At 48.5% G+C, this 27,001-nt stretch overlaps 9 protein-coding genes across 9 annotated transcripts; 6 read left to right on the forward strand and 3 right to left on the reverse strand.

The window, feature by feature from the left end:
* Window positions 1-2,403: 2,403 nt before the first annotated feature.
* Window positions 2,404-3,120, forward strand: FIESC28_01910 (uncharacterized protein; the record flags this gene model as incomplete). The annotated part of the gene is made up of 1 exon (XM_031156060.1): window positions 2,404-3,120. The coding sequence occupies one exon, from the start codon at window positions 2,404-2,406 to the stop codon at window positions 3,118-3,120; it is 717 nt and encodes a 238-aa protein (XP_031019892.1).
* A 119-nt stretch (window positions 3,121-3,239) lies between these two features.
* FIESC28_01911 (uncharacterized protein) lies at window positions 3,240-4,338 on the reverse strand (the record flags this gene model as incomplete). The annotated part of the gene is made up of 3 exons (XM_031156061.1): window positions 3,240-3,449; window positions 3,497-4,138; window positions 4,186-4,338. The coding sequence occupies 3 exons, from the start codon at window positions 4,336-4,338 to the stop codon at window positions 3,240-3,242; spliced, it is 1,005 nt and encodes a 334-aa protein (XP_031019893.1).
* A 416-nt stretch (window positions 4,339-4,754) lies between these two features.
* FIESC28_01912 (uncharacterized protein) lies at window positions 4,755-6,690 on the forward strand (the record flags this gene model as incomplete). The annotated part of the gene is made up of 5 exons (XM_031156062.1): window positions 4,755-5,081; window positions 5,125-5,619; window positions 5,661-6,225; window positions 6,272-6,494; window positions 6,540-6,690. The coding sequence occupies 5 exons, from the start codon at window positions 4,755-4,757 to the stop codon at window positions 6,688-6,690; spliced, it is 1,761 nt and encodes a 586-aa protein (XP_031019894.1).
* Window positions 6,691-6,756: 66 nt separating this feature from the next.
* On the reverse strand, window positions 6,757-11,373 carry FIESC28_01913 (uncharacterized protein; the record flags this gene model as incomplete). Its single annotated transcript, XM_031156063.1, has 6 exons — window positions 6,757-6,967; window positions 7,016-7,390; window positions 7,441-7,562; window positions 8,286-9,329; window positions 9,382-9,449; window positions 9,513-11,373. The coding sequence occupies 6 exons, from the start codon at window positions 11,371-11,373 to the stop codon at window positions 6,757-6,759; spliced, it is 3,681 nt and encodes a 1,226-aa protein (XP_031019895.1).
* A 1,168-nt stretch (window positions 11,374-12,541) lies between these two features.
* FIESC28_01914 (uncharacterized protein) lies at window positions 12,542-14,100 on the forward strand (the record flags this gene model as incomplete). The annotated part of the gene is made up of 3 exons (XM_031156064.1): window positions 12,542-12,699; window positions 12,752-13,038; window positions 13,154-14,100. The coding sequence occupies 3 exons, from the start codon at window positions 12,542-12,544 to the stop codon at window positions 14,098-14,100; spliced, it is 1,392 nt and encodes a 463-aa protein (XP_031019896.1).
* A 1,461-nt stretch (window positions 14,101-15,561) lies between these two features.
* FIESC28_01915 (uncharacterized protein) lies at window positions 15,562-16,392 on the forward strand (the record flags this gene model as incomplete). Its single annotated transcript, XM_031156065.1, has 1 exon — window positions 15,562-16,392. One exon carries the CDS (start codon window positions 15,562-15,564, stop codon window positions 16,390-16,392), a length of 831 nt encoding a protein of 276 aa, XP_031019897.1.
* A 1,954-nt stretch (window positions 16,393-18,346) lies between these two features.
* FIESC28_01916 (uncharacterized protein) lies at window positions 18,347-19,510 on the forward strand (the record flags this gene model as incomplete). The annotated part of the gene is made up of 1 exon (XM_031156066.1): window positions 18,347-19,510. The coding sequence occupies one exon, from the start codon at window positions 18,347-18,349 to the stop codon at window positions 19,508-19,510; it is 1,164 nt and encodes a 387-aa protein (XP_031019898.1).
* An 868-nt stretch (window positions 19,511-20,378) lies between these two features.
* Window positions 20,379-24,806, forward strand: FIESC28_01917 (uncharacterized protein; the record flags this gene model as incomplete). Its single annotated transcript, XM_031156067.1, has 8 exons — window positions 20,379-20,564; window positions 20,608-21,112; window positions 21,163-21,663; window positions 21,705-21,938; window positions 21,980-22,792; window positions 22,839-24,054; window positions 24,144-24,225; window positions 24,273-24,806. 8 exons carry the CDS (start codon window positions 20,379-20,381, stop codon window positions 24,804-24,806), a joined length of 4,071 nt encoding a protein of 1,356 aa, XP_031019899.1.
* Window positions 24,807-24,934: 128 nt separating this feature from the next.
* FIESC28_01918 (uncharacterized protein) lies at window positions 24,935-26,630 on the reverse strand (the record flags this gene model as incomplete). The annotated part of the gene is made up of 2 exons (XM_031156068.1): window positions 24,935-26,451; window positions 26,498-26,630. The coding sequence occupies 2 exons, from the start codon at window positions 26,628-26,630 to the stop codon at window positions 24,935-24,937; spliced, it is 1,650 nt and encodes a 549-aa protein (XP_031019900.1).
* Window positions 26,631-27,001: the final 371 nt, after the last annotated feature.

Raw genomic sequence — 27,001 nt, forward strand, 5'->3', positions numbered from 1 at the left:
CGTGAGCTGTCGATGAGCTCTTGGTCACCAGATGGGATGATAGACACTGCTTCTAGCGCAATATTCTGTCGATGATGGGGTGAATTGAAGTTCCATTCAACTACATAACTGGCGATGAATTCTTTGGCATCACACAGCTCACACGAGCAGAGTGACTCCATCAATTCTTCAGCTCAGCGCTACTGTACAGTTGACAAGTGTGGCGTTAGCTTTCAGACACCAACCAGCCCCTAGAGTGATCTACCGGCCACTAAAGCCACTGGCGTCAAAGGCGTCATTTGCTCACAGAAGAATTTTCTTCCCTGTTTCTGTTCTGCTGTGAAGTGCTGTTGATCCGAGAATACCCTGAATGATACATGTCGGATATGCTGTGGTCGAGTCAAGGCCTGAAGCAGTACCGTGCCCGGTCATTTCCAGGACAAGGTACAGAAATGATGGGCTCTCATTTTGTGTACAAACAGTAACACTCGCTGAGCCAGAATGGTGTTCTCGTTTGATTGCTTATCTTACCGCGTCAAGCCGCGCGGAAACTCTGGGAAACAGCCCTGCGCGCCTAAAGCTCTCCTTGTTTTTATAGTGCGGTGCGCCAGGTTCCCGTTCAAGCTGCTCCTGGTCCACTCACAGGTGGATACAACCCATGACCCATAGACTTGTCTGGGCTCTCAGCCTTTTACTATCCATTCCGTTGGGCGGCGCGTTTGTGACCGCTTTGTCGCAACGTTCCTGGGGCCCCGATTTCGGGCCGCGGTGGCTCGAGCTTGCTCAAGTCACTTACCTAGTAGCTACTTACGCAGCTGTGCTCCGAAATATGACGTTGCGACGAGAGTTATTTGGAGTTGCGGCGCGATTCGTGCTCGTTCATTGGTTTGTTGCGTATTCCCGCTGCGGTAAAAAGCTGCTATCAAGATGTCTAAGATCGATGTCGCATCTGCAAGAGCCCAGTTACAAGCGTAGGCCGCTGCTACACTTCGATCGAACACCTGGTAATAAAGTTGTCGGCAAAGGTTGTTGAGCGTAGAGGACTAAAACGAGTTCTCCCTTGACGTACCTAGACAACATGACTTTGAGTTATGGGTATTGTGACAGATGGGCTCAGGTGGCTGTGAATAATTTGCCGCCGGCTCATCACATAGTCTATAGGGTAACCTCAGCAGCAGCACGATGGCATGACTACAACCCGTCATTTACATGGAAATACTGTAAAAGAAAAAAATAAAAGGATACTAGAGTATTCTTCTTTTGGTATAGACGTGTATGGGAGAACACAACTTGAATCATGTCGTGGTAGGCACTGTGGCAGAGTATGGATAGCAGGCTTTGTATCATTATAATATCAGATGTGTCAAATACTCTCACCTCAACGACTGTCACAACCAACAAGAGGCTGCAAAGAGCAACCGCGTTACTAGAGGCCTCCCAAGCCTGCTCGGCAACATTACATCTCAATTGCGGAGCGGAAAAATAACCACAAACCCTACAATGTACCCTTGGACGGAATACAGCTACAGCACTCATCATGAATAGACGTCATGAATTGATCCACATGATTGGATGCAACCATGACATATAGCTCCTGCCCAGGGACAGTGTCAAGGGCTTAGGGTTTGTGTAACTCATTCAAATGGATAACTGAAGGCCATAGAGACATGTTCCATCCTATACTGCGTTTGATTTGTTAGGTAAGGAAGAAAGCCTGCAACGGGCTCCAGCCTTTGTATCATGACACAGCTACAGTTGACCGATAAGAGGCTCCACATGGTTAGGCACTTTACAGTTCGCACGATACGATACTATTGACTCAGCCACATTGAAACCCATAAATTGGATTCACTCTGGACCGGATTCTGTCAGTAGGGATTGATTGGGCGACTAAGGGGAATACGCTTGCTAAGTCGATGCGGTGACCCATCAAACTGGACAGTTGACGATCATTAGCAGGTCAATGCAGCTATAGCTCCGTCTGCAACGTGCCTCCACGATCCTGAGTAAATCTTTACGTATAGAGTAATCGACGTAACACAAAAGAATAGAATAGATAAGGACATCCAAATAAAATGCAAACAAATAAACAGGGAAGTCAGCAGCGGCGCAGTGGCTGAATGTGGCGTCTCAGCCCCTAATCCAGAATATAAATCCTTCAGCTTCAGGTCACCTTCCTCATAAAACGCGGTTCCAGCCAACGCGCCCACCTTCCTTGCGCAGCTTCTATTTACACAGTGACGCAATAGCGCACCCACCAACCCTCAACGTCCAGAATCGGCCAAAGTCAATCCGCGACTTCGAGACTTTGACCTCCATTGTCATGGTTTCAGGTATTTATTTTCTCGCTGTCCCATAGCCTATCCGCGCTGACTATCAGATCCATACGCAATTCCCGACTCTCCGCAATTAACACGAGACAACATGCGCCCTGCCACGCCCAAGGAGGACGGTCTTGCTCATCGCGAGAAGTCTGATACTACAAAGGCTTCTCCTGCTTTGCGAACTGGCACACCGCGCGTCGGAACTCCTCGCACCGGGACACCCAGAACCAGTACCCCTAGAGGGAAAACAGCCACGGGCAGCGCATCCAAGAGAGCCGAAGACGAAATCACACTGGCCGACGACACTCCCGCGGAAGGCGACGCTACTGAGCCAAACGGTGCCCCGAACGGAGTCGCCAACGAAGCAAAAGCCGATCCTGGGTTCGAGGAGAGAGAGGTCGATGTCCTTGTTGAACACCGCGTCGACGAAGCTAATTCCAGCGTCGACATCCGAGTTCTTTGGGATGGAGGAGAGACTACATGGGAGTCAGAATGGAGACTCCAGGAAGATGTACCCGCCATGGTGTTCAAGTACTGGGATAAGCTCGGCGGTCGTGATGCTGCCACAAAGCTCGATGTTTATCATGTCTTCAAGATCTTGAGACGTGACCCCAAACAGGCCAAGAAGTACGAGGTCCAATGGGTCGGATACCCCCAGAACGATAGTACCTGGGAGAAGGAGGAGCTTCTGAGCCGGATTGCTCGGGCTGAGCTCGAGAAGTTTAAGGCCAAGGACTTGTTGGACAGCTCCAACGGGAAGCGCAAGGGCGCGCGAGGTGTTGGCCGACCTCGTAAGAGGCCTCGTTCGGAGGACTAATGTTTGAGCGATTGACAGGATTATTATGGATGGCGCGCATATATGCATATGGTTGTACCAACAACGAACACGATTGTAACGGGATTTCTTTCTTCACTGGACTAGTACATTGATCTATTCTAATCTGTCCTGGCGTGATCTTCCTTGGGCTTGACAAGAGGCCAGTGACCGTGATCTTCCTTGTACGACATGGCGAAAAACTGCGCAATGACAAATGCCCAGTACAGGTTGTATGCGAGAACAGATCCATACGTAGCAGAGTTATTCCACCCGACGACAGCATTGAGAATGGCCCAGCCTCCTCCGCCGTTCAGTTGAGGATTGCAGCACTGTATTGTCAGCCGAGTCTGTTGAGGGGATAGGTAGCGCTACTCACATTGACGTGCCAAATACTCCTGTCGATATCGTACGATCCTGGCCCATCTCCGAGTTCCGCAGCGTCACCGCCGACAACCTTGTTCCACTGCTGCTGCTCAAAAAGCCAGATGGCGCGGGAGAACAAACCGGCTGCGACAAGGTACAGCAGGCATGTTGAAGCCACGAGAAAATATTGCAGCCTTGCGGATGAGCCGCCCCGGTAGAGAGCGTATCCAACGAGCCCGCCCAGCGTCAATCCCAGAATGACGGGCAAAGGCACGGCTGAAGCGGGCGCGGAGAATGAGACGCCCGCAACGAAAACAATACCCTCGATGCCTTCGCGGAGGACAGTGATGCAAGGCAATGCGAACATGGCATATTTCTCAAAGAAATTGACCAACCACGCCCTCTTGCCTTGAGTTGTCACAGGTGCTTCAATTGCCTTGGACAACTTGGCTCGCCATTTGTCTTCCATCTTTCCTACGCGCAGCAAAGCACCGCCCATGATAGTAATGATGATGGCTGAAATGAGCGAAAACACTCCTTCGTAGTAGTACTCATGGTCTGCCCAGGTATCGCTGCCGAGAATATAAAATGTACCAATGATCACACCAGAAGCAACGGCGCAGATTACGAAGCCAGTTGCAGTTCCAGCCCAGACCTGTCAATTAGCAAAGATAACGCAGAGACGAGACACGAGGAACTCACTTGTGTTCGCAGAGTTTTGTAAAGATTCGCATCGCGTTGAGAGCCATCAAGGGTCTGCTTGAGAAAAGCCAGCAATACAGAAACAATGATGGCCGTCTCGAAAGTCTCTCGAAAGACGACGACAAACACGGGCACCGAGAACAATTCGAGCATTTTTGGAGCTTGAAGCAGATGAGGATTGGTTTGCTTTGCTATCGAAAAGATCGGATCAGATAAGAAATATGAGTTTATTCCGACTCTCCACACCCGTACGCCAAGGCTCCCGTATCGAAATTGCCTCGGCCGGTTCAGGACTAAGGGTCACACGATGCCCACTTAGTTCTCTCCAGGTCGAATCACGCGTTGTTTTAACGCCTGTCAGTGTCAGCTGTTCGCTTGGACGAAAACTCTGAAGCCCTTGGTGCAGTTTTTAAATGCGAGGTACCTGCGCGAAATAAACAAGGTGTGCTGTGCTATGAACCCCTTCTAACCGACGTCGGATTATCTGATTGATAAGATCCCGGTCCGCGTCTCCACGCTTAATCCGACTGTCGGGCTCTCATTTCACTTTCACTCAGTCAAACAACAAGATGAGGTTCGGATGGGCCGTGGTTTTTGCACCGGCCGTTTTGGCTGCGACGGTGTCTTATGATTTCACTATTGAATGGGTCAGGGCGAATCCTGATGGGGCGTTTGAGAGGCCCACGATTGGCATAAATGGAGTGTGGCCGATCCCCAGGATTGAGGCTAATGTTGGAGATACCATTTTGGTCAATGCCAGGAATAATTTGGGCAATCAGAGCACGTCTTTGCATTTCCATGGATTGTTTATGAATGGCTCCAATCATATGGATGGACCGTCGCAGGTTACGCAGTGTGCTATTCAACCTGGACAGTCTTTTCTTTACAACTTTACGGTATGTATCCATGATGTCGTAAGAGATGAAACTAATTGTGTAGATTACTCAACCTGGTACTTATTGGTATCACTCTCATACCGAGAGTCAATATCCTGATGGTCTTCGTGGTCCTCTTATCATTCATGACCCAGAGTCACCTTTCAAAGACCAATATGACGAGGAAATCATCATGACTGTCTCAGATTGGTATCACGACCAGATGCAGACTCTTATTCCCGAGTTTATGAGAAAGGGAAACCCAACTGGTGCCGAGCCAGTCCCTCAAGCTGCTCTCATAAACGAGACTCAGGATCTCAAGGTTGCTGTCCAGCCTGGAAAGACATATCTTCTTCGACTGGCCAACATCGCCGCATTTGCAGGACACTTCTTTTGGATTGAGGGTCATAACATGACTATTGTTGAGGTGGACGGCGCATACACGAAGCCAGCTGCGGCTAACATGATTTATCTATCTGCTGGTCAGCGATGTAGTGTTTTGGTCGCTACCAAGCAGGACGCTTCGGCCAACTTTCCCATCGTGTCAAGCATGGATACAGTAAGTTGACCACTTTTTGATTTACATAGCTAACCATTTAGGATCTATTCGACGTGCTCCCCGATGATCTCAACTGGAATGTCACCGGATGGCTGGTATATGATCAAGAAAAGGACCTCCCTAAGCCGTCGACCGTTTACGAATTCGATCCTCATGATGATATGGATCTTGTGCCTTACGACGAGATGGCTTTACTCCCTGAACCTAGCAAGCATATCGAACTGGATGTCATCATGGATAATCTCCGCGACGGTGCAAACTACGCTTTCTTCAACAATATCACTTACCAGGCTCCCAAGGTGCCTACGCTATATACTGCATTGACAAGCGGCAAAGAGGCAACAAACCCGCAGATTTACGGAACCTATACGCATAGCTTCGTTTTGAAGAAGGATGAGATTGTTCAAATTGTTGTCAACAACAGGGACGACGGACGACATCCATTCCATTTGCACGGCCATCACTTCCAAGTCCTTCATCGAAGTGAAGACGATGTTGGCGATTTCGCTGGCTCGGAGAAGTTTGCCAAGACACCGATGAGACGAGATACTGTTGTAGTGAGAGGGAATGGAAATGCGGTGCTTCGATTCAAGGCCAATAACCCAGGTATGTTTGCATTGGACGTTGAGCTTTGAGCGTCACTAATTGTCAGGTGTCTGGCTGTTCCACTGCCATATCGAGTGGCACGTTACGTCTGGGTTAATCGCGACATTCGTTGAAGACCCTCTCGCTTTGCAGGCTTCGCTTGAGCTACCCAAAAATCACCTCGACGCTTGCAAAGCTGGTGGTGTTCCTACAGTCGGCAATGCTGCTGGAAACACTGATCTCTCTGACCTTTCCGGCGAAAATGTCCCGCCACCGCGTCTCCCTGACGGGTATGTGTGCTCCCAATCATGAATGATCCTCACTAACATCACCAGCTTCACACCGAAAGGCATTGTCGCATTTGCGTTAAGCACATTGATGGGTATTTTTGGCATTTACACAGTCGCATCATACGGAATAAAGAAGGACAAAAAGACGCCCGAGAGAGCGCCGTTGCTTGCCGAAGACGAACCCTCGGAGCAGTAGATATACATATATTATTATCGCTCGTACACATCCAACGCCTAGATCCCATGCACCCCCGAAAACACTTTACTTCTGCGCAGGCTCGGCAGGAGCATACTTTGAAGCCTCTCTCAAATGATCCGGTGTACCCAAAGCTTGCATCTGGCCCCTGTATTCCTTGAATGCGACTTTGCGATCGCAGTTCTTGCAGTAATGGCTGACATTTGGTGCGCAGTGGCAGATGTAGGGACAAATAACGCCGAAGAAGGTTCCGAAGAAGAGCGCCGCAGCGTAGATACTGTACTAGTTAGACAAGTCTTGTGGGTGGCCAAACAGGGACTCTTACTGTGTCATGCCAGACGCAGACTTCTTGACCTTGGTCTCGGTCTGTCGCTGACAGAATGGACAGTCGACGGAATCAGCTTGGTTCTCTAGCAAATGAAGCGGAGTGACCGTAGGACCGGTAGGGCGCATGGGAGGTTGTTGCTGCATCGGAATGGACATCGACTCTTGGCCGGCATATTGCTGCTGCTGCGCATGGGCAGGGTGCTGCAGGATTGGAGGCGATTGTGTTCCGTTGTACATGGCGCTCGAAGGCTCGGGGGAGACAGTCGCGCTGGGTGGGGGAGGACTCGTTTGGGGGCTCGGTTGCGCAGGATGGTGCTGGAATGTTGACTCTGTTACGACTTCGGGGAGGTTGTCGTCGTTGATGTGTCGCTGTCTGATGCCTGGTTAGCTCGTTGTGCGATCGATTGAGCGGGGAAGACAAACTCAATTGCGATTTTCTCGTCGGTAGGCGGTTCAGTGTTGGTATTAGCTGTGTATGAAGGAGGCGCGATGGCGTCTGGGTCGACAGGCGTTGAAGAAGTTGCTTGTTGCGACATGTTGAGCTGCTGTTGTTCCGATAATTATGTTTTTCGAGGAATGGGTCGTGAGGCAGTGAAGAGAAATAAATTTGGGATATTATGATGAAGGTCGCATTCGTGAGTCCGAGCAGATTGGAAGGAATCGGTAGAGCTAGGGGCCCCTTGCTTATTAGTCTAGGATGAATCCATGTTTCGTTTTGGCATGGCGCAGTCTGTTTTGTAACTTGGTTTGACTTGAGAAAATGGGTCTGGACTAGCCATTTTGGAGGCGTCGCAAGCTTGATGGATCACTGGATTTGCAAACCTGGGAAATGGATTAATTCAGTTGGCTGTGCCCGATGATCAAGAGCTGAATCTGCAGAGGATTGACGCGTTGAAGGAATCGTGTTGGAGCTTAGTGCTTACGGCGGAGTAATGCGCTAACCACAGCTTGACCCCCCGTGCGGTGAGACCCTTATCGATAAGTTTGTTCGGGCTGTTGCGCCAGCGACTGTTGGCCGTTGAAAGCTTGGTCATAGGGCTGAACGGTTACTGCTAACAATTGACTTTGCGTAACCCTTTATCTCAACCTCTTAGTAAACCTTTAGCCCATGTGAGACTCAACTCTTGGGGTATTTCGCACAATATTGTAGATGTATTGATAGAACTCCAGTTCTGAACTCGTGTAGACAGTTTAGCTCAGTAGATGAGTACCTGAGGAAAATGTGGCTCCGGTTCAGCATATGTTTCGTTCAAGCACCTCCAACACACTCTATCACCGTCAACGATAACTGCAACGTGGTTACGTCCTTGTTGAATCAGGATAGAAACCGCTGCAAGTCGAGCCGCCCAATTATCCTTTGCTCTGAAGATCCCAACGCAAGGAGGAGGATCGAGAAGTTCCTCCCACGTATCAAGTGAGACTGCATCTGCATCAGCTGGGAAATGGGGATCCAAACAACCACATGTAAACTTGAGAATCTCAATGCCTTCTCTTTCCCTTTCGAGAACATCGATATCGGCTACCCACGTTCCCTTGTCCTGCACCGATACAACGGACTCTAGGAGAAAAACCTCTTGGTCTATCTCTCCGGTTGTTTCCCAGTCAAGTGGCATCTTCCACGTTGTGAAGGAAAGGTGGAGCGAAGTTCCCTGCAGTTTATCTGCGACACTATTGTCGTATCGCAGATGATCAATTAGTGATGGATCATGTTGGGCTGGCCGAATGCGAGGCTCAATAGGTGAAACCATAAAGACCATACCAGCATGTCCCACATTGCCAACCAAGTGAGCCAGACCCAGTGTCGATGTATCTATACTAGGGTCACGAAGCAATATTTCGGCAACAAATATTGAGTTTTCATAACACAAAGCAATAGTTTCTGTTAAGCGAGACGGATCGACGTTGAGGTGACCTGACTCGAACATAGCAACACATGCGAATGAGTCCTGGCGGGTCATATCCTTGATGTGCTCCTCAACTGGAGTAGAGGCTATCTCCTTGTATGCGCCTATTCTTGAATTTGTCGACAACAAATCTAGTATTCTCTTCATAGAAGATGGTAGCCAATGCGCCTTCAGTAAGTTCTGTTCGATAATACGTAGGGAGACTGTTACCCCTGGAAGTGTTTCGTAGAGTTTGTGTGCCACTTCTAGAGCCCTCATCCCAACTATTATCTCGGGATATCTGGGAACGAAATTGGCCATCACGTCGAAGGCACCCTGGAAGGAGTCTTGATGTGATGACGGCTCTGGTGAATTTGACGGTCGCTTTCGCTTCAGTTTGCGTTCTGGGGTAAAAACAGGCTGGTTTTGCTTACGACGTGGATTAGTGCGTGTAATCTGCCTGGAGTGCTGTTGAACTTACACTGAGATATGAGAGCAGGTATTCAGCTACTTTGTCTGTATTTACAGGATCTGATATCCATTCTAGCCCTTTAATTATGTCACAACGAACTCTAATAGCTTCTCGAAGAATAGTGAGCCACTGCTGCCCACCTTTCTTCTTGGTTCTGATCCGGAGTTCGTAGTTACTGGATCCTTCGTCGTGAAGACCAATGAAATTCATAAAGTCTTCCTGCTCTTCTCTCTCTTGAGACTCGTAAAGCTTGAAGATTGGTGGCGGGTTATGCCACGTGTACATCTTACGCTTTTGATAGGGGTAACTGTAAAGAAAGCCCTCGCGGTGAGTGACAAGCTTGCAAGCTTCCCCACGCTTTCGAAGAGATCTAGCCCTCTCTTCTAGCATCAAACGCGTTGTAAGGTCGTCATCATCTAGTGGACAATGGATCCACCTCATGTAGCTCACTTGTTCATCATCCGCCATCTCCTGATCAGTGTCGTCTTGCGTGAGACGAAGATTGATGGGTTGTGTTGTGATCCATTCAGTGTAATCGTGATATCCAATCTTTCCTGAGTGCGAAATAACCACGTCTCCGACGTCAATGTCCGCTTGAACAGACACATTCCGAAGCCATTCTATTCCAACCTCATATTCATCCTCTTGGTTCATGGAACTGATGAAAGCTGGGCTGCAAAGGCCAAAGAATGCTATTTGAGTGGGAACTGACCCCTCAATCCCAAAAAGATTACCACCTCTTCGGCAGCCATATTTGACGAGCCTGTGGGCAGTATCAGCCTGCTCGGGAGATAGGCCAGTGACTGCATTGCAAAGTCGTAACACCCAGGAGAGTTCGATCCTGTTACCCTGAGTGCTGCTACGTAGTCTTTGTCCGAGTTGTTCGAACCACGCCATGCCAGTACTCAGACTTGTGTACGGCACGCCCCAACTGCCAAGTAGTGAGCCAAGCGCAAGAAGCCACATGTCTCGCATACGTATACGGGTGACTATCTCATTACTCTTGACCTGGACAGGATCTCCATAGTATCTCAGGTGAGATAAAGCCAAAGACCAATGGATGAAGCTGTCGGATGGCATGCCTCTGTACTCCAGTCCTAGGCTTAGGACTCCGGAATTTGGAATTAGGCCATCGTTGAAAGGCACCTTCTTGGCTTCTGTTTGGAATACAACAAGGTCCGGATAGAGATGCCATGCGTAAATTCCAGAAATAATTGCCCGATCACAAGCCTGCTGAGGGTTGTTATCGAGTAATTTCTCAAATACCCCCATAGCTCTTGTCCAGGTCGCTGTAACCTTTTCGAACATTGTACCACCCCCGGGATATGGGATTGCTATATTCTCAGCAATAAGAGTAAATCTTGTCTTTTGGGATGCCATCGCTAGGTCAGCTCTTCGTAGCCAGGACCGGGCACTTGCATCCCATGTTCTCAGTTCAGCCCTGGTGATCTCTTGGTTGCATGCGACCACTGTGTTCGGGTTCACTATTTTTCCTGTTTCCAACAAATGCTGGATATTGCGCTTGCGTTGGTCTATGAGTTCAGACCAAATAGAGACCGCTTTCTTGGCGTCGAAAGCATGAGCCAAGATGCAAGTGAGAAGGAGAACCCCAATTGCAGCGTCTCCTGAAGTAGCAGCGGCCCAGATGCTGGTGCAGTCGGCACCTATAAATGGCTGAAACGGGCCATCGTCGTCGGTGCCGTGAGGGTTGATATCAGGTCTGGATAGAATCTCGCTCACACGGCTGCCATAGGCTTTGCGTAGCAACGGCGTGTCTGGAATTACATCGTTCAGAAGGAACCCCAACTTGCAAGCCGTTTTGTGTGTTTGTCCAGTCTCGGCCTCTTTCTTTCTTCTCTTGGTTAAAGCAGATCCTATGGGCTTGAATTCTGCCAAGGGCTCGCATCGGAACAGCGTGAGATCAACATTAAAATTGACAAGCGCGGCCGTGTTCTCGACGGTGAAGGAACTCAGAGAACCAGTGATCTTTCCAACAGACATGGTAGTTTGATGCTGGTTATTTTGAAGCACAATCAAAACAATTGAATAGCGGTGAATTTAACAGAATAGATGTCTATTGCAACTGGATGGCCTCTTACCAAGAGATGATTGTCAGACAGCCAGACACAATTTGAGATCCATTACTGCATTCTGCCTTTTTCGACGAGGCTTTCCGTCCTTGCCTCAGCTGACTGACCCTCTGAAGCGGGGTAACAACAAGGGGCTTGAAAGAAGAATCAGGACACCAATCGCATCTGTCCATACTAATGGTGATATGCACGTCTCTGCTAGTTCATTTGTGCAAGGCAGAAAAAGGCAAGTCAATTGTGGATATATGGGCCAGCAGAGGTCAACAGAAAGCAACGTCGGAACATGCAACACCCCTCACAAGCTACACTCACAATGCCCTTACAACCGCCCCTACTGCCTTTAATATAAGACCCTTCTTCTTTATAATACAAAGCAATATAAGCTATTACTTTTAGTAGTTGAATACGGTATAGTAAAGTAATTAATAGTTAGAATAGCTATAGCTATAGTATAAATCTTCTTTGCTAATTCTAAGAGCTTTAAAGAGTATTAATATATTAATTTTAATAGTATTACCCCCTAGGATAGCTTTAGTTTAATAGATTTACTTAAATATACCTTTTTTAGTAATTTGTTTACTTTAAAAGTTAACCTAGCGATAACCTTCTAAATTAGGCAAGGTAGGTGTTACATAAACTTACTAGTAGTATTGCATGTTCTGGCGTTGGGCAGAAAGTATCAAACAACTTTGAATGCGTGATCTGCAGTGGTTCGTTTGGCTAGAAGCAGCCCGCTGCATCATGAAATAACGTGTTAAGCATGTCTCATATGCCACATAGTCGGGTGACGAGTATGGGGAGGGTATTTCAGTCTGGGAGAGCACATCTTTCGAAAAATAACGAACAAAACTCTTATCAGACTAACGCATGTGGGCCGTTCAGCCTCACCGTTGCGGGAGCAGAGCCGGTGTAAGGTCTGCAGTTGTGGCTTCAAGTGCCCTGAGGCTAATATCAACTCGACAGCTGATATTGATAAGGATGAGAGTAAGAGTGGCCAATGGACGGTATAAAGTATGCTAAAATGTCTTCATACCTGTCGCAAGTATCGTCCCACCCTTCAAACTGATCTAGCCAGAGCCATGTTGAATTCTAGTTACCGTATTCCATACTCGATTTGGTGCTTGGCGGTCTTTTTATTCACATCAAGTGGCTTTTCCTCAATTGGGAAATTTGAAGAAAGCCTGGAAAGCCTCAATATAACAGACCAAGAGGAGGTCCAGCTCTTCGTCAAAGAATGGTCAAGGCCAAGTCTTTATACAGAAACCGGCTTTCCTAATTTTGCAGGACAGGCCTTTCCTTCTTGGAAACTTGGGCTTCACCGCCGCCAGCAAGACCGTTGGATCGACTGTTTTGGACAACCGCTGGGCTGTTCAGGGGCTGCACAGTGCTGCGGTACGGCGGAAGACCTTTGGTGCTGCCTGGATACAAGAACTGCGCAATGTTGCGGAGGAAGAAGTCCTGGCTGTTGCCCTACAGACAAGAAGTGTTGCGGTGGATCAGAAGCCGGAGGCGAAGGGGCTTGTTGTGACAAAGACCAAGGTTGCGACGAAGACACTGGTACATGCACTGATCCGATGTGAGTTACAACTACCTACTCCACCATCCACCTCTAACAATACTACGAAGTGAGACTGAGACAGAGACAACAACGACGTGGACGACCGAGACTAAAACCGAGACCACTACAACAGACGCCACGACCACCGTGGAGTCGGTGTCGACGAAAGAGACTACCATATACGTTACAGTTACCAGAGACGCAACCGATGACACGACGTCTGGGGAGGAGACAAAAGGTCTTGCTCACAGAGTGAAGCGTACTCTACCATCGAGCCCAGTTGCCACACAAAGAGATAGGTCTCATGGCCGCCTACCCGTCTCAAAGACACAACAGCCGATCAACATTCGTCCAGTTGAAAGCTTGAATGCTCTTGCAGAAGGGTTAGCACGTCGTGGTGTTCCGATACAAAGACGAGCGACACCGACAACAACGATTGAACAGACAGAAGAGGCCACAACAACAATCACCGAAACGGAAACCGAGACTGAGTGGACCACCGAATACACAACTTCGGTCACGACTGAGAGTCATACCGTGACCGTGATAGCCTACAAAGGGAGCAAGACCACAATCACACTCGACAAAGCTGAAGGGACAGGAGACTCCGTCACCGAAGGCCCTGGATCAGGCTCTGGGGGCCCATCTAAAGGCACTATCATCGGTGCAGCTGTTGGTGGCGCCGTGGCTGTGATACTGATAGCCGTACTTGCTTTTGTCTTGCGGAAGCGAAGAAGGCCGGCTACAAATGAGGCTAGAACAGTCAGCCAGGTGTATGCAGTGACTGGTCACGATGATCCTAGCCACAAGCCACCCCCTATCCTGTCCACCGTTTCCTCCCCAGCCGAACAAGGCAGTGGATCACGCAACACCTGGGCGTCTTCACCCCAACAGGATACCATGACTGGCTTTTCGCCACCACCCGAGTATCGGACTCCTCCGCCGGGAGAATTGGGACGCACGCAGTGGGCGCATGAAATGCCGTCTTCACCACAGCAAGGACCGCCACAGGAGCTGTATAATCGTGAATATATGGGCGACTTGGGGCTACCTGAGATGAGAGGTCAACAGAGGGGTTAACGAAAGGTGTCAATGTGGCGCAGCCTGATTTTGGATTGCATGAAATAGCCGCTGCAGGGCTGATAAGGATGGATGTGATTGGGCATGCAAGCGAAGGTGGCACACTATTGATGTGACAAGCAAGCCGATAAGTGACAGCCTGATCCGTTCAGCTTAGTTGGTTGCCGGCTGAGTACAGCGAGCGCTGTGGAGTGAACCTTTGTTGGATCAAACGTGCAGTGGAAAGTTATAGCAATAATTTAACTCTTCTACTCGTTAGTCATCCTCGATAATGCCTTTGCCTATGGTGCCTATAGGTCCTCGTAATTCTCAAAATAACGAGCAGATACCTTTCTCTCAAACATAGTATCAAGCTCATCAAATGTCCTCTCTCTTGTACCTAGAACATCAAAGTAGACAACAAGAATCATCAAAACAGTCATGCCAAAGAACATTCAACCAATACAACCCAGTGGGCACATACACCCTCAAGTCGATTCCTCAAAACGACCAATCCAAAATTATTAAGATCTCCTTGCCTGGGTTCGTTAAGGACGTCTCGACGCAGCTCTACGAAAACCAACTAGCTCGACCCTTATCCCAGCTCCTGGCCGTATTGAGAGTGACGAGAGGCATCCTTCTCGGTACATTCATTCAGCCTCGGATGCGGGATCGGAAAGTGGGAGGATTAAGTTCCCGTTGAAACGAAACGGTCCGAGCTAATAATAGTTCCCGAGAATCATGGGGTCTACTCTTCTGGCACCATTAGTACAATCAGATCAAATCGATTCATAAAATAGAGATGTGTCTATGGATCTAATGTATGAATCTTATTGCGTTTGCGTTGTCAGGATGTCTCTGCGAAATAGCCGTGCTCTTCTGAGCCACTATATCATTAAAAAAACACTTTATCAAAAGGAAAGATACCGTGAAATCAATAATGAAAATTCATGAATGCTTAAAATACCCTACACATTAGTAGTCCCGGACACTTCCATCGGGATATTTAATGCAGGGTTGGGGAGCTAGCTGCGCGTATGCTCCACCGCGAATAGCTTCGCCCCATACTAGAGGGATGGGTCGTTTCATGTTTCGTGAACAGTCAGTTTATCAGATGCGGGTTGATTATGTTTCTTTGTTCGGCGGCATGTGGAATAACTACCGGCTGGTATAGTCAGCAAGATGACGTCTAGTAGATCTGCGCTGATGAACGACTCTGCTGGTGGACATTGCTCAAGAACAGAGTTACGACTTGAGCTTACGCGTAGCCATTTCTTTCTTCGTAGGCGTCAAGCAAAGAGACAAGGGACTCTTGGGGTGGAGGACTCATCAAAGTTGGCCAGATGGGTATAAAGAGTCTGTTTCCTCTGCTCCTAAACAGCTTCTTTTTATCACCAACCACAACAATCGCTTCCTCACTCACAATCACACTCTTTCACTCTTCAAGTTCCTAGAACCAAGTTTCAATCCCAATCATTCAAGATGAAGACCTCCATGGCTATGCTCACTGCCTCTATGGCCACCACCATTCTCGCTCATCCCTTTGACACCCGCAGCCAGCAGTGTAACGTCGCTCCTTCAGCTTCCACCAACGCCAACGTCAAGCCCATCTCTCAGCCCAACGCTTCCACCGCTGAAGCTTGTCTCAAAGCTTGCTCTTCCAACTCCTCCTGCAAGAGCTTTCTCTTTGGCCTTCCTGCCGATGCCAACACTCCTGTGTGCAAGCTTTACAGCGTTGAGGCTTCTCGAGTCCCCAAGCAGAACAACGAGCTTTACGTCTTCGACAAGGCTTGCTCTGGCAGCAAGGTCCCCCAATCTAAGCCTACTCACGACGATCCTCGTGGAAAGACAAACAGCAAGGTAGCTGCTCGTGGTATGACTTGCAACGCTGCTCCTACTGCAGCTTCCAACAGCAACGTCAAGCCCTTCGCTACTCCCAGTGCTGAGACCGCAGACAAGTGCCAGGATGCCTGTGATGCACAGAGCGGATGCCAGAGCTTTGTCTTTGGCCTTCCTGATGACGCGTCTACTCCCGTCTGCAAGTTGTACAAGGTTGCTCCAGCTCAGGTTCCTCAGGGCGATGATCAGCTCTACGTCTTTGCCAACGGATGCCCTGCGGCTCAGATTCCTACTAGTGCGCCGACCCATGCTGAGCCTCGTGGAAAGGTACCTTCTGAGAAGGCTGACGCTAAGACTGGTGCCAAGACTGAGACCAAGGGCAGTGCTCAGAAGGCTCAGACCAAGACTGGTAACCAAGCCAAGGCCAATCAGCAGACTGTCAACAGCATCAACCCTGAGCAGAAGCACAACTAAGCTCCAACTTTCCTAGCTTCAGCCCGAGAAACAAATCATTTTGACTCGGTTTGACTTTGGAGTTTATCTGTAGCGATTGGTATGTGCAGATGGCACTGGTGCCAAGAGTCGTTTTGGAATCGGGTTTCAGGACTCCAAAAAGAATTTGTACCACACACTCGTTTGATTTTGATATAGATTTTGTATTTTGTTTAGAGTTCCTTAGTTAGTGACCATTGATCGGCCGATCATTTCAATATCTTGAATACTACAAACTTTATGTGATCATGTGAATCAGTTGTATCATGATGGTGGGACTATAAAACCCTGGCTTCCCAGAATGATGTATCCATGATCCTGTGCTCTATATTGAGTTGTATATGGCTGAGCTGGCGGACTTGTAAATATTTACTGCTTGATGTCACTTTCTGGCCTACACGTGAGGCATCATAATCTTCCGCAATCGAAACGACTCTATGTGGAATTATCTATTAGCACAGCCTCAAGGAAATCACTCTTACAACGGTTCTACCGAGGTCCCAGAAACCATCATTTTCCAGGATCTCAGCTTAGATTTGAGCGGGAGCAGAAGCGATCCCCAATGTTTCTCGGGTATTTTCAGCCTCTCGGCGCACGCATAAGCCGTCACCCACATGCCGTATAAAGACGCTGAACACGCTCAGCTCCAAAGAGCCGCATATGACCCACCCTGGTCTAAGAAACATGAAACATTTGTTGTTCTAGTTCGAGGCGAAGCTTTCTTAACTGCCCCGGTCTGCGGAGACACGCGTTACTAGCCCCAGCGCCGAGAATCTTGTCGATCTCATCCATACCCTGGGTATCTCTTCTTATCAATTTATGCTCACAGAGTCCTTTTCAACTTCTATTTATCAATCTCTTCAAAAATTTATCTTGGTCGTCTCACAAGGGCTAAACTTAATTCTCGTGCAAGACTCATATAACGATATACGCAGATCAGGTTGATCAAACCACAACTAGGACCGCGTGCGATAATTAGAGCCTCTTGTACATTGAAATTCAAGTGTCTGATGACTTTCGAGTTGCTATTATAAATCGAGTCTTTTACTGGTTGAGGCCGTTTCGTTTCAGCGGAACCTCGATAAGCCCACTTTCCGAACTTGCATTAGGAACATAAATAAGGTTCCCGGACACACAGAATGAGAGCCAGCATACCGGAACAGTACATTGGATCTCTGATTGGACAGATCGGCCTGACCCCTGTTACCGTCGTGATGGTCTTACATGTAGAGATTGTGAGGATGCAAATTGGTTACTCACTTACTCGTACTGCATCAAAAGAGATGAACTTGACGCGAGCCTCCAGTAATTAGAATGGATTATTCTATCCGAAGACAGCTTATTTGGCTATTGTGTAAGGATCGTGCTATAGTAATTCATTAGTTTGATGCCTTTCTATAAATAACTTCGGTGGGGATTACTGTTCCTAGCTAGTGTCCAGAATGAGAACTCCAGCTCAGTAGGACATTATCATAATTCTGACGCTTTGGCCGTATTATGCTCTTGTGCTTTCATTCATTGTTTTGGCCCTTTCTAACATACCTCCACCGTATGTCGTGTCAAAGCCTCACATTTTGGTAGAATGGAAGCTGTGCATTTCCCACATTACGAGCTTCAATGAGAGTTGTTCAAGATGTTATGGAGCCATCGCGCAGTAGCTCCAAGACTATTGATTTCATCTTCAAGCAGACTCACAGAATGGTGATGCTATACACTATCGTTGTTGTGACTGACGCGTCATCCCTGAGTTATGGAACCCCTTTCTTGCTGTCGAAGCTCGTCCAAAGCTTGAATGAGAATCTTGAAGATAAATACTTCAGGCTGTCCTCGTCTTTCCAAAGTATCTCATCATCCAACAATCACATTCGCTTACAATCATTTTAACTACACTCGCTCAAACACTTTCAACACATTCTTTACCAACAACATCGTTACCATGAAGACCTCTATCGCTATCCTCTCCGCCTCCATGGCTTCCGTCATGGCGATCCCCTTCACCATGAGCACCCAGAAGTGCAACATCGCCCCTGCTGGGTCCGCCAACGGCAAGATCAAGGCCTACCACGCTGGCAGTGCCGACACTGCCGTTGACTGCCAAACCGTCTGTGCCTCGGACGATACTTGCAAGAGCTTTGTCTTCGGATTGATCAAGGGCGCACCTCATCCCAGCTGCCTTATTTTCGACGTCCAGGCTTCCAAGGTTCCTGCTCGCAAGGATGGTCTGCACGTCTTTGACAAGGAGTGTGCATCCGACCGTGTTCCCACTTCTGCCCCTACCACCGATCAGCCCTGGGGAACCGTTCCCAAGAACGTGCTTGTCCGTCGCTCTGCCAAGTGCAACTGTGCCGCTTCTGGTTCTGCGAATGACGATGTCGAGCCCTACAAAACGACTACCGCAGATACTGCTAAGGACTGTCAGGCTCTTGCCGAGGCCGACACCTCTTGTCTGAGCTTCCTCTACGGTCTTCCCGATAACTCTGAGACTCCCATCTGCAAGCTCTTCAAGGTTGCCGCTGCCAAGATTCCTGCTCGTAGCGATAAGCTGTTTGTCTTTGACAAGGGATGCTCTTCTAAGCAGGTTCCCACTACTGCCCCTACTAAGGATGCTCCTCGCGGCCTGGTCTCTGAGAATGCTTCCAAGGTGACCAAGGTTCAGGACGCTCCTGCCAAGGCTACCAAGGCTGCCAAGGTTGCTGTGTCTGGTAGCAAGGAGAATAACAAGGCCAAGTCCAAGGCCAAGGCCAAGGCCACCAAGGTCCAGAACGAGCAGGCAAAGGCTACCATGGTTTCCAAGAACGAGAACAAGGAGACCAGCTACACCACGGAGAACGAGAGCGACATCTCTAAGGACAGCAAGAACACCAAGGTTACTCAGAACAAGGATAACAAGACTGAGGCCAACAAGACCACCGAGAACAAGGACACCAAGGAGAACAAGGGCTCTGAGAACAAGGACAACAAGCAGCATACCATCAGCCCCAAGACTATCATCACCAAGGTCCGCACCGGAACCCAGGCCACCCAGGCTGCTAAGGCCGAGGGTAAGGGGTCTGCTTGCAAGACCAACAAGGCTGCCAACTCTCAGCCAACCCAGAACTAGATTTACTCCACCGGGAGATTGTCAGCTGCTTTGTCCAAGTTAACAGGTACTCCTGCATCGAATCGCCGCTTTCACTCGGCAACATCTCGCTTGATGTTCCCACACGTCTTCGTTCTTGAAATTCAGTTAGGTTTCATCGCCTGGATCACTCACTTCCCTTTCTCATCTATCTGCTTAATCTTCTATTCCTTCGAAAATTCCATAGAGTTTAGCTAAATAGTTCTTTTCAATATATTGCCTTTACCCATTTTCTCGACTATTAGTCATCTGATACCTATCTAGTACGAGATCGCACTTGTGAGGGCAATCTGATGTCTAGGTATTTTGCGTCACATTTTCTTTGATGTGTCACGTAGATAAGCAGATCAGGGCTAATGCATTGTAAGAATTCGAACCAAATTGTGGCGCATATCATGCATCTTGCCTCTCCCGAGATCCTGAAATATTCGATACATGTATGATGTTAAAATGAATCCAGATCTGATAGTTCAACTGAAGAAGCAATAAGATCTTGGCACCTCACGCAGAGCATGGTGGTTGATGGTGAGAGATACAGAAGCTTGGGTACTGCTGGTTGGGCGGCTGGCGCTGATCTCTTCTAACCCGATTACTCTTATCGATAGGAAATTCGAAAAAGATGGGAAGGAAGGAATGAAAAGTCCCGCTTTCACCCGTCTTACAGGCAGTCGTCAGCCAGATCGCATCACGTATTGACTTCCTGGTTGTTGCGTATCCCGTATGACCCCACTATGATACGACACTAAGCTACTTCAGGTTCGTTGGAGCGCTCCCCTTGGCAGGAAAGACTTATAAAACATCAACAGATTAATCATGGAACTTTCACATTTCCTTCAAAATATTGTAAGCCATGGATGCAGAAGATAAGTTCGGGCCCCATCGGGCAAATGTTTTTGATTTCACGATTCTTTTCGAGCAAAGTATCCTATCTCTTCTTCCTACTGGGCTGTTTCTTCTACTGGTGCCGCTAAGACTGCTCCTGCTGCGGAACAATGAGAAGGTGTCGAAAATTGGAACTCTATTGTGGCTAAAATTGGTAGGTGAATTGAACTCTGCTACTGCTTTCACTAACAGTTTAGGCTGCGGCTGGCTGCTATGCTTGCTTACAGATAGCCTTAGTCGTGTTGTGGTCTCAATCGAAACCGACCAAGACGGCCATTACAGAATCTGTGCTTAGCCTGGTTGAATCGGTAGCACTTGCTTCTTTGATCTGGGTTGAACATATAAGCTCCATCAAACCTTCCAAGCTCATCAGCGGATACCTTGCCGTTACAGTCATTCTCGACATTGCCCTGGTTCGCACCTTCTGGATACGTTCAATGTGGGCAATCGCGGCTGTGTTTACTTCCTCTTTTGTTTTCAAAATTATACTACTGATTCTCGAGGAAATACCAAAGCCCTCAACAGGGGAAAAGATACCCGAGACTTCATCAGGCGTTGTTAATCGAAGTCTCTTCTGGTGGCTGAATAATCTCTTTCTCCAAGGGCATCGCGGCATTCTTGAAACCGAAGATTTGCAAGCCATTGATTCAAAATTTGGTACAAGCCATGTGACGGCACCTTTAGAAGATCAATGGGAGAAGGGTAGGCCCATAGCTCCTTCCATGTTCTTGTGATCGTGCTGACGACTGCAGACCCCAAAAACGGACAGTTTAGCCTTTTGAAGTGTACCTTCCTTGCATACAAATGGCAGTTTGTGGCAGGCATCTTCCCTCGACTTCTTCGGAGCGGTTTCAACTTCGCCCAACCATTCCTCATCCAATCTGTTATCGTTCTTGTTGGCCGGAAGGAAATGTCGGTACAGATCTCTAGTGGTCTCATCGGCGCCACTCTACTCATCTATCTCGGCCTTGCCATATCTGGCGCATGGTACAAGCACCTCTCATTCCAAATGGTCACGATGTATAGAGGCGGTTTAGTATCGTTGATCTTCAAGAAAACGCTAAAGCTCAAGACGACGTCTGTCAAGGACTCTGCCCCCGTTACACTCATGACAACCGATGTCGAAACAGTTGTAGCTGCTGGCTCCTCGATACACGATATGTGGGCGAACCTACTCGAACTTCCCGTTGGTATTTATTTACTGTACCGTCAAGTCGGCCACCCAAGCCTTCTCGTGCTGGTACCAACACTGAGTAAGTGAGCCTTCTAGGAGATAACCAAGCTAACAAAAAAGTTACTACCATTCTGAGTGGGGTTATCTCCCCAGCAATGGAACCAGCAACAATGCGATGGAACGAGATGGTTCAAAGGAGGGTGGGTGAAACATCAACCATGCTGGATCGAATCAAAGGCGTCAAGATGATGGGTCTTACAGACTTCTTCGCCCAAACTGTGCAGGGTTTGAGAGTTCAAGAGTTGAAGGTGTCTGCAAAATTTCGATGGTTACTAGTGCATTTCACCACACTTGGTAAGCCTACCACCACTTACTTGCCATCGCTAACAACGTAGCCATGGTCTCTGCTCAGGTAACGCCGGTCGTTGTAATACTTTCGGCCATATACTGGTCCAAATCGGACGGAGGCTTGAATGTTGCTGAAGCATTTACATCGCTTTCCTTGGTATCGCTAGTTACTCAGCCACTTGTCATGCTTCTTGTTTCTTTGATGCAGATTGCCGGAGTTGTGGCCGGCTGTGGAAGGATTCAGACGTTCCTTCTACTGAAAGAGCAAAACAAGATGGCGACAGAAGATCCTGGAAATGGCTTAGCTGTAGCTCTCAAGGATGCGAGCTTTCACACCGATGATGGAAGTATACTTCTCACCGACATCAATCTGCATATCCCCCGGGGGTCTATCAGCATGGTTGTGGGGAAGGTGGGAAGTGGAAAATCGTCTCTACTCAAAGCTATCATCGGAGAGAACATATCATCAGAAGGAACTGTCAAGTCGGAGACTTCTCCCGCTTACTGCGACCAGGTGCCATGGCTTCGGAACACTACAATCAGCAAAAACATCATTGGCCAATTAGAGCTGGACGAGATGTGGCTATCCACGGTCATACACTCTTGTGTGCTTGAAGAAGATCTGGCCCAGTTGCCTCATGGTCGAGAGACTATTGTTGGATCGGGAGGCGTGGCTTTAAGTGGTGGACAGAGGCAACGTGTTGCTCTCGCTCGCGCTGTCTACTCCCGTAGCAGCCTTGTTGTTCTTGACGACGTCTTCAGCAGTCTTGATAAAACAACAGCTGATACAGTCTTCCATCGAATTCTTGGGGAGAATGGGTTACTTCGGGCAAGCACTGTCATCCTGACAACGAGTGATGGTAAGTCTGCCTCTTCGCAAATTGTCAAACTCGATCTAACGGCCAGCCCACTATCTTTCCTTTGCCAACTACATCACAGTGGTTGAAGACGGCCAAATTACTAGGAATCAGGTCACATACGCCCAATTCGAACCTAGTGAAGTATGCAAAGCCATCACTCCCGCTGAAACACCTGAGACCGTTCCAGAAAGCATTGCCAGGCTTGAGCCAAAGAAGGAGATCGATTTGTCGCGAAAGACTGGCGATACAGGGTGCTACAAGATTTATGTTAGATCAATGGGCTGGAAGGTCATCAGTATTGTCTTTCCCGCTTCAGTGGTTGGTGCGGTACTGGAAGTCATGCCTCAAATCTGGCTGAGGGTCTGGACAGAGCAAGGGGAGGGTTCAAAAGACGCCAAATACGCAGGAGGCTATGTTGGACTTGCTATTTCCTCCATGATCCTAGCACTTCTGAACATCGACTACTTCCTCATCGTTGGTGTCGAAAAGTCATCCAACAATCTCCACGAGCAGCTTCTGAATACTGTTTGCAGAGCCCCTTTGCATTTCTTCACAACAACCGAGAGCGGGAGCATCTTGAACCGATTCAGCCAAGATATGACGCTGATAGACATGTCACTTCCTCTGGCGTTTTATCTCACCCTCGATTTAACCCTGCGCGGTTTGGTACAGACAGGAGTTGTTGCATCTGGGGCAAATTACTATGGGACTTTCCTCCCACTTTCCTTCCTTGCGCTGTATCTCATTCAAAAGTACTATCTCCGTACCTCCAGGCAGATGAGACTCCTTGATCTGGAAGCAAAAACACCGCTTTACACGCAATTCGCCGAAATCACTGCAGGTCTATCGACTGTCCGTTCGTTCGATTGGTCAAAAGAACTTTTGAACGAGAGTTTCGAGTTGCTGAACACATCGCAGAAACCTTTCTATCTGATGTTCTGTATCCAGAGGTGGCTTGAGTTGGTACTTGATCTCTTTGTCGCTGGGATGGCGGTGCTATTAGTTACGATAGCCTTGCGAGTTCCAGGCACGACAAGTGAAGGCGCGATAGGACTCGCTATGGTCAATTTACTTGGTCTCAACCTGACTCTAACAACAGTGATAGATCAATGGACAACTCTGGAAACGTCCTTAGGAGCCATAGCCAGACTCAAAGCATTCATCGGCAGTACACCAAACGAAAACAAGGAAGTGGAGACAGAAATGCCAGACAACTGGCCCGGAGGCAAGATCGAAATTGAAGAGATCACATCTTCATATAGGTATGTGGATCAATATCGTGAGACTTGGCTAAAAGTTCGTCAGTGAGGAATCACAACCGGTTCTGCGAGATGTGTCGTTGGTTATACAGCCTGGACAGAAAGTCTGTCTTTGTGGACGTTCTGGAAGGTAAGACGCGCCCCATCTATCAGGACGAAGCTGACAATGCAGTGGTAAATCATCACTCGTTCTCTCGATCCTTCGACTCTTAGAAATCCAGAGCGGAACTATTCGCATCGACGGCCAAGACCTCGCAACAATATCACGACAATATATCAGATCGCGGATCCTGACAATACCTCAAGACCCCATCACTTTGTCAGGTACTGTGCGGAAGAACCTGGACCCGGAAGAGCGCGTTCAGGCAGATGAGATGCTCATCCAAGCTTTGAAAAAAACGACCCTATGGCCGACTGTTGAAACTCGTGGAGGGCTGGATGCAGATCTGTCTGCCCTCGGCTTCTCGGTCGGACAACTCCAGCTCTTTTGTCTTGCACGAGCTTTGCTTTCTCACTCGCCCATTGTCCTTCTCGACGAACCAACAAGCAGCGTTGATAGAAATACGGATGAGGAAGTGCGCAACATCATCCGAGAAGTTATGCATGGCCGCACCATCATTGAAGTCACACATCAATTAGATCATGTCACAGACTTCGACATTGCTGTTGTCATGGAAAGTGGTAGAATAATCGAGACGGGCGAACCGCGAGAATTGCTAGCCCGTGAATCAGCCCTGAGAGCGTTACGAGGATAAGCTTTCGGAGACCCCACTCAACATATACAAATCACGGATTTTGTTAGGACCAATCGCAGCTCATTTAATATCTATTGTACATTATGCTATTATATACTTTTGTCTATACGTCTAAATCTAACCCAGCTCTAATCGCTCTTTGATGGCCACTTTATTCTCCTCTCAGCTCTAACGTACAGATTATTCGGGCGAATCAACTGGAACATGGGATCATATTCCACAGGCCCATCTTGAGCAAGACTGAACTTGTATCGGTACACGAGCTTGGGTAGGAAAACCTTGACCTCTTGAAGAGCAAAGTTGAAGCCAATACACATACGAGGACCGGTTGCGAAGGGGATGTAAGAATCCTTGGGACGGTTCTTGACACGGTCGGTGTCCCAGCGGTCGGGGTCGAACAGAGCAGGGTTGTCCCAGATCTTGGTGTTGTTGTGGATGTGGTGGAGGGCGGGAATGACGATAGAGTCCTTGGGGAGCTTGTAACCGCCAGGAAGAATCATGTCGACAGCTGAAGTTCTGGCGGGTTGGTAGGAGGGGTTGTGGCGGCGTTGGGTCTCCTTGATGTACTTGTCAAGGAATGTGAGCTTGTTGGTCAACTCAGCGGTGATCTGAGTGTTCTCGTCAAATCCGTTGTCAACCATCTCCTGCAAAAGTCGCTCTTGCATGCCAGGGTAGGCAACAAGGCCATACAAAAGCCAAGACAGAAGAGAGCTGGTTGTTGTGAAACCGGCACCGGTAGCAACGACAAGAGGCTCCATGATACGTTCACGAGGAAGCTTGTTACCCTTGCTATCACTGGCACGAAGGACATAGTCAACCATGTTCTCGGCTTCAACAGCAGCATCCTGAAGTTCCAGATCTCCGTCGCCCTTGGCAGCGTTGGCAACAGATTCTGTCATCATAGCCTCCATATGAGCACGGGCCTCTCGCAGACGCTGAGGGTCACCGAAAGGAAGGTTCTTGTACCAGCTACCCATTGAGGTGATCTTCTTGTTCAACTCAAGAGACTGCGCAATTCTCAACACCATCGCATGAGGTCGGGCATCAGGAGAGGTGAAGTGCTGGAAATCCATGCCGAGGACCAACTTCCCAACAGCCTGGGCTCCGAGCTTCAGCATGTAGGGATACACGTTCCAGGCCTCGTCACGCTCATCAAGTTCGTCAAAAACCTTGAAGGCATCCTCGACAGTTTTTTGCATGGTGGGAGCGTAGTGTCGCACGGCCTTGGGACCAAGAGCAGGGGGCAAAAACTTGTGAACCTCCTTCCACTCCTCGGTGTCAGTATCACCAAGGAAAACACCGGCTTCCTTGTTCTTGATAGGATGCAAAGGGTGACCATCGATGATTCGCTTGGAGAAAAAGTCGGTCTCTGCGAAAACAATGGTGGCTAGCTTGGGGTCGTTTGTGTGGTAAATGGTGCTACCCATATTTGTCGTCTTGAAGAGGGGACCATATTTCTCAAACAAGCGCTGGTGGTTACCCAAATGGTCGGGGTACACCTCGAAATAGTTGCCGAGAAGGGGCAGACCCTTGGGGCCAGGGACCTCACGGACAGCCTTTCCATCGATGGTGATGGAGATGTTATCAGCAGCGAGAACATCAGCGACAGTTGGCAAAGCCTCAGAGTCAGTGACAAAGCCAATTCCTAAAAGGTCAGTTTTTGTTGAGTTTTTCATTGGCGATTGACGTACCACTGGGATCAACAATTGCAAAATGCGACGCTATCAAATGCTGGAGACCTTGCTCATCCAGGGACGCAGGCAGTTCGATCTGCTGCGCCGTTGAAGGGTCCTCGCCCATAAGATGAAAACTTTTGGTAGCCATGATGAAGAATAATACGGTATAATGAGACGAGCAACTTTACAGATGGCTAGTCGCTGGCTGGTCTATATAAAGCGCCCGACAAAAGGGACCAAGCCGAGGCAGAGGACCACACACGGACTTCGGTGGACCTGCGTCATGAACCCTGCAATCTATTGACACGTTTTAGGGGGCATGAAAATATTTGCGCTTAGACGGACTAGTCGGCGCCGACATGATAAGGTGGCGTTTCGTACCCACTGACAATTCTCCGCAGCCCTGTTAGCGAGGTACAGATCTTGATACGTGGCTTGGCGGTTGGCCGAAGTATCTCTTATTAGTGTCGTTTCTCGAGTCTGACTAATGGCACTATTGATATCCCGAGTCAGGGTAGC

The sequence above is a fragment of the Fusarium coffeatum genome, assembly GCF_003316985.1.
Source record: "Fusarium coffeatum strain FIESC_28 chromosome Unknown BRIP53273_contig_42, whole genome shotgun sequence".
NCBI classification, from domain to species: Eukaryota; Fungi; Ascomycota; class Sordariomycetes; order Hypocreales; family Nectriaceae; genus Fusarium; species Fusarium coffeatum.